This window comes from Herpailurus yagouaroundi, unplaced genomic scaffold, assembly GCF_014898765.1.
Source record: "Herpailurus yagouaroundi ecotype Mexico unplaced genomic scaffold, PumYag 166, whole genome shotgun sequence".
Taxonomy (NCBI): domain Eukaryota; kingdom Metazoa; phylum Chordata; class Mammalia; order Carnivora; family Felidae; genus Herpailurus; species Herpailurus yagouaroundi.
In genome coordinates, this window is record NW_024412407.1 from 17,432,831 (window position 1) to 17,438,700 (window position 5,870).

General features: G+C 46.6%; 1 protein-coding gene across 7 annotated transcripts in view; it reads right to left on the reverse strand.

The window, feature by feature from the left end:
• Positions 1-851, reverse strand: part of BICD1 (BICD cargo adaptor 1) — a 266,844-nt gene extending 265,993 nt beyond the window's left edge. For 6 of the 7 annotated variants that reach the window (XM_040488480.1, XM_040488476.1, XM_040488475.1 and 3 more), the window contains exon 1: positions 176-388. In XM_040488480.1, the coding sequence (XP_040344414.1) occupies positions 176-388 (213 nt within the window). Of the gene's footprint in view, positions 1-175 lie in introns of all 7 variants that reach the window. The other variant, XM_040488474.1, reaches the window with a different exon arrangement.
• Between the last annotated feature and the right edge of the window lie 5,019 nt (positions 852-5,870).

A 5,870-nucleotide genomic window follows, 5' to 3' on the forward strand; every position in this document is an offset into this window, starting at 1 on the left:
CCCCCCCCCCCCCAGAAACAATGGACTCTTTCAATCCTCTCTTATCAACAAAGGACCCTAAGATGAAGAAACATTCCTTCCAGCCGCATCCTTCCCGACTTCTGTGTACATGATGAGTGGGCGTTGGGGGTGGGGGGACGGGGGCCGAGCAGGGATGAGGTGACAGGCAACTCACCTCTTTCAGCTGCTCCAGCTCTTGCTTGAGGCTGTCGTACTCTGCCTCCAGCTCGTCATACTGCTGTTTGAGGGTCAGCTTCTCTTCCAGGACCACCAGCCCGTACTCGGCAGCCTGGATCTTCTCGTGGGTCGTCTCCGTGAGCTCCTTGGTCAGCCTCTCTATCTCAGTCTTGTAATGGTCCACAGTCTGCAATACCTCTTCTGCGGCCATAGCCCCGGCGGATGGAGGCAGGAGGGGGGTGTCGGGGTGGGGTGATGGCTGGGAGGCAGGCGGGGGGGAAGGGTGAAGGCGGTGGGGAGGGAAGGGTAAAAATGGAAAAGTGTGGCTGGGTGAACGTGCGGAGCGGAGCGATGCCCTGACTGCTGCTCCCGGCGGCAGCGGCTACACAGCCCGAGAAACTGAGGAGGAATGCAACATGGAGAACGCAGGGAGAGGATCAGGGGCGAGGCGGCAGCCGCTGCCGCATGTGTCCTCTGGGCCGGCCCCTGCGTGCGCTCAGCAGCCGTACGGCATGGCCTGGGCTGCGGCGGCCGCGGACGACGAGGGGCTCCGGATTCTGCTTATTCAGAGGCGCCCGGCCGCCATGTCTCCGGGGCAGCGTCACTGCAGTCTCCCCGGGGCCTGGCGCGCTCCGGCTCGCGTCTCGCTCGCTCGCTCCACCTGCTCCCTCTGGCTGTGCTGCAGCCGGTGCGGAATGATGCAGTCTCGGGCCCGCTCCCTCCCTTCGCGCCTGGCCCCGGCTCCGAGCAGGGGGCGGGGAGGCGGATGGAGTCAGCGCGGGGGGAGGGAAGGAACCGACGGAAACATCCCGAGGCGCCTCCCGCCGGGCGCGCGGGGCCACCGCCGCTGCCGCCGCCGGCTGCACGGGCGGGGGGAGCGCGGGCCAGAGGCCAAGGCGAAGGCGGCGGGACGCGCGCGGGGGGAGCCTCCTCCCTGCTCGGCTCGCTGCGGGCGGGAGTTCCTCGCACGGCTTTGCCCAGCGGACGCGTAGCCCCCGAGAGTGGCGGGGACGCCCCTGCTCTGCCGCTGCGACGTGAGCGCAAGCTCAGGGACCTGCTCTAAGACCTTCGGCGCCTTCCCCGAAGAAAAGCAAACAGTAACTAACGCGCTCGGGGCCCGCGCATCCTTCTCGCCCCCTGGGCTCGCAGCCTCCGGCACCCAAACCAGCGCTGGGTTCCAGTGCCTGCCAGACGCGCCCCCAGGCGCCCGCTTCCACCACCACCCCCGCCGCCTTCCCTCCCTTCCGCTCTCCAGCTTGGCCTGGTTCACCTCACTCTGTCACCGAATAGCCTTATTACCCCTGCAGAGAGTCTTCGCTAAAGATTGCTTGCCCTGGCACAGGGGTCCTGTGCCCAGTTTGCCTCAAGATCGGCATCTGTTCTGAAAAAGAGATCTGTAATGCAGGCACCCAGTAAGCCTCTGGGTACTATTATTTCATGACTCTACTGATTCTTCAATAAAGCAAAACTGCATGAAATTTCCCTCTATACGGTACCACCGATATACCCTACAATAAACATTTTTAAAATAGTAACAGCTAATAGTTCTTGAGCCCATGTGACAGGCATTCTTCTGAGTATAGTATGTTCATTCTCTCCAGTCCTAATGACAATTCTTGGAGGGTAGCAACCCTTATCCCCAACTTACAAGTGGCAAAAGAAAGGCCTAGGGGAGTTGAGGGATTTGTCCAAATCAGGCAACTCTTAAGTGGTGAAGCCAAAATTTAATCTTAACTCCAGAGCCCTAAACTGGATCATTATGTTGGCCTCACCATTCATTAACAATACAAATCCAACAACTAAATATCATATGCTCTTAAAATGAGCACTTCGAGCAATATGAAGAGTGATGATGAAGAGTCACAAAAAGAGGTGAAGGCAAAGTCAGACTGAAAGACCAAAAGCAGAGAAGAGATGAGCATACAGAACCTACAGAAAAGGGAGGGATAGGAGCAGAAAAGGAGCGATTTCTGTGGAAATGGAAGGGAAGCTGTGGGATCCATAGACCAAAAGTCTAACCAGTTCCTTCCCTCTCTTCTATTGGGTTGCACTTATTAGAGAGCTGCTTCTCAGTGGCCAGGAGGTGTTCAACACACACACACACACACACACACACACACACACACACACACACACTGGCTAGCTTCCCGTTTTAGAAAGCAGGACTCCACTCTCCCCTTCATTGTGTACCTGGTAAACAAAAAAAGGCAGTTGCTGATGGTGTGGGAGGAAGAGCAAACAAAAAACAATGTCTTACAAAGCCTTGACTAATAGCCTGGATGTGATCTTCTCTACCTCAGAAAACACAGAAAAGATTCCTTCCAGATGCTGACAATTACAACAGAATATTCTCTTGTGATAAACTAATCTATAAATAAATAAATAAAGGAGAAAACACTTGAAACATGCAACCAACCATGAATGGCAAGCTGGCAGAGATGTGGGGGTGATCAAGACCACATCATTCCACTTATACTACCTTGAGGTCACACCACAACTGAGAAGACCCTCCCATGTGCTCCTGTAGTGCCCATCCCCTATCACAATGATGAACAATCGATCATGAAGTGCTGAGAGAAAAGAGATGAAAGCTGTAATTGCAGGGAGCTAAACTGCCTCCTTCCCAGAATGCCCTTGGCCTTTCCTCACTCAGCAAAGTATAAGCAGAGCCCTTCCAAAGGAATCATAACACTTGGAGTAGATTGCCTATGATTCCCTTTCCTTTGGGTAGAACTAAGAATGGAGTTTGCCTCTGTGATCTTCCTTCTTCCAAGTTTCCATTGCCACCCATTCCCTATGCTCTGTCCTGCCGCATTTTGCTGATTGATCCACTTTTGTTAATGTATTCAGTCTGACTTCATTGAGATATTACACTATTTTAACACTAAGATTTTGCTTATTACAACTTTGATCCTGTATATGTTGGCATTTACCTTGAAGAAAGTCAACTTATTCCCTTACCCACCATACTCTTCCAGTACTGCACAGTTACCTTTCTCTTTCTTCGTATATATGCCATACATATCATGTAGATATAGATATAGATATAGATATAGATATAGATAGATATAGATATAGATAGATATAACACTGACAAGTATCTAGGAAAGAATTTCTTAAACTGTGCCTGGAACTAGGGCTCCCTCATATTTCTTTATCCTAGTGGGGAACTCCAATTACTCTGATTAATTAGGGAATTTTCTTACTTACAAATATCCAGGAAAATTTATATTTTGTGACTTAGTACCTCAAACCAACCTTTCACCAACTTTACATAAATATTGCTTTCTCTTGCTCTCATTCATTCATTCATTCATTCCTTAAGCAGATATTTATTAAGTACCCATTATGTCCTAGGAACAATAGTTGGCATTGTGAAATCTATGACCAATAAGATGTCAGGGGTCAACAGTCCCTGACTTCATGGAGCTTATGTTCTGGGAGGAATAAACAAACAAACACAAAAAAACAGACCAAAAACAGACAACAACAAAAAAGATAAATTAATACAAAAATTCCAAATTTTGACATTGATAAGCAGATACAGTAGAGCAGCTAAGAGCAGAAGCTAGTCGTCTTGGTCAAATCCAACTTTGCCACTTACTATTTGGGTATGCTTCAGTTGCCTCATCCTTAAAGAGGGGACAATAATGAGATTGTTGTGAACAGAACAATAACTGACACCTAATAAGCAGCATAAATGTGTGTGTTTTTAAGTTTGCGGGGAAAAAACAAGGATAAAATTGAGGTAGAAAACAGAAACAGGACGATCAGTGGAAATCTCTATACAAAAGTGATATACACCTTAATATTTAAGGTACCTGAAGGAATTGGATATGCTAAATGTGAAGGAAGAACTTTCCAGGAAGAGGGACTGTCTAAAAGTCTAAGGCAGAAAAGAGCTTGGTGAGTGAAAAAAAAAAAAAATCAGAAGCTGAGGCTTAATAAGCCAAGAGTAGATGGCCTAAGACTGCAATATAAAGATTAGCAATGCTGGGGGGACACTCAGGGATCATGCCTGCCTTGCAGGTTAGAATAATTTGGATGTTGTACACCTGAAAGTAATATAATGTTATATATATCAATTACATCCCAATTTTTTAAAATTTTTTAATGTTTATTTATTTTTGAGAGAGACTGGGGGCGGGGAGGGTGGGAGGAGCAGGGAGAGAAAGAGACACAGAATTTGAAGCTCCTAGCTGTCAGCACAGAGCCCGATGTGGGGCTTAAACCCATGAACTGTGAGATCATGACCTGAGCTGAAATCAGATGCTCAACGGACTGAGCCACCCAGGTGCCCCACATCCCAATTTTTAAAAAAGAAAAAAAAAATTATGGTCTTTCAAACTGCAAGCATTCTCAGAGTAAAAAACTTTCCAAGGCAAATGAGTTTCATACCACACAAGAACAAGAAAAGATATTTCTGTTTCATTTCTCAGCATGCTTTTGAAAAATGTTTAAATAACCCTACTAACTGGATTAGCCTTAGAGTCAGAAGAGCTGGTAGGTTGTGAGCTGGGATTTTTAAGGCTGCCAGAAAGGACTTTTTAAATCCTCTGTTCTTTCTAATCCCCCTGAAAATGATGTCTGAGACTCCTTTGGTTATAAACAAAGAAGTCTATCATCTCATAATTAGAAATAAGTTTAAAATGCAAAAAGTTATTGAACTTAAATGTACACTTATATTTGCTTTGTATTTTTTTCTGATTCTGATGAAGAAATGCCCCCAAGGAAAGAACTGAATGGCTGAAGAAGTGGAGGATGGGAACACTGAAGACAAATATCATCTAATTCACATTTTTGCCTAAGGCTGGACTTGCACCCAGCTCTTCAAGATTTGAACAAAATTTCTTAGTCTGCTTCTTTCTGCCAAAATATGTCCCTTCTCTTGGTTTGTGATAGCCCTAGAATTTATATAGTGATTCTGAACCTGTTCAGGAACATTCCTTTACCCAACAGCCTAAAGAAAAGAAAGAAAAAGAAGAAAAAGGAATTTGGGTTTTATTCTCAGTGCAGTAGGAGACTTGATTATTTAGTCACAAAATGAAATGATTTGATTTGTACTTTAAGAACATCATTACTGGGGCACCTGAATGGCTCAGTCTGTTAAGCGTCCGGTTTTTGAGCTCAACTCAGGTCTTAAACTCAGGATCGTGAGTTCAAGCCCCATGTTGGGCGCCATGCAGGGCATGAAGGAAAAAAAAAATCACTACTGATGCAAAAAGATTGGTGGTATCAAAAAACAGAAATAGGGGGGTTCCTGGCTGACTCAATCGGTGGAGCTTGCAACTCTTGATCTCCAGGTCACGAGTTCTAACCACACGTTGGGAGTACAGTTTACTTTTTTTAAAAAAAAGTATGGGGTGCCTGGGTGGCTCATTCAGTTAAGCATCCAACTCTTGATTTCAGCTCAGGTCATGATCTCACAGTTCATGAGATCAAGCCCCACATCAGGCTCCACACTGACAGCACAGAGCCTGTTTGGGACTCTCTCTCTCCCTCTCTCTCTGCATCTCCCCTGCTCATTCTCCCTCTCTCTCTCTTTCTCTCTCTCTGTATCTAAACAAACAAACATTAAAAAAAAAAAAAGTAGGGTCACTAGTTAAGAAGCTGTTGTGATTGTCTAGGAGAAAGAAGATGATGACCTTGACCGAGGTGGTAGCAGTAGGGGAAGTAGATGGATTCATAATATA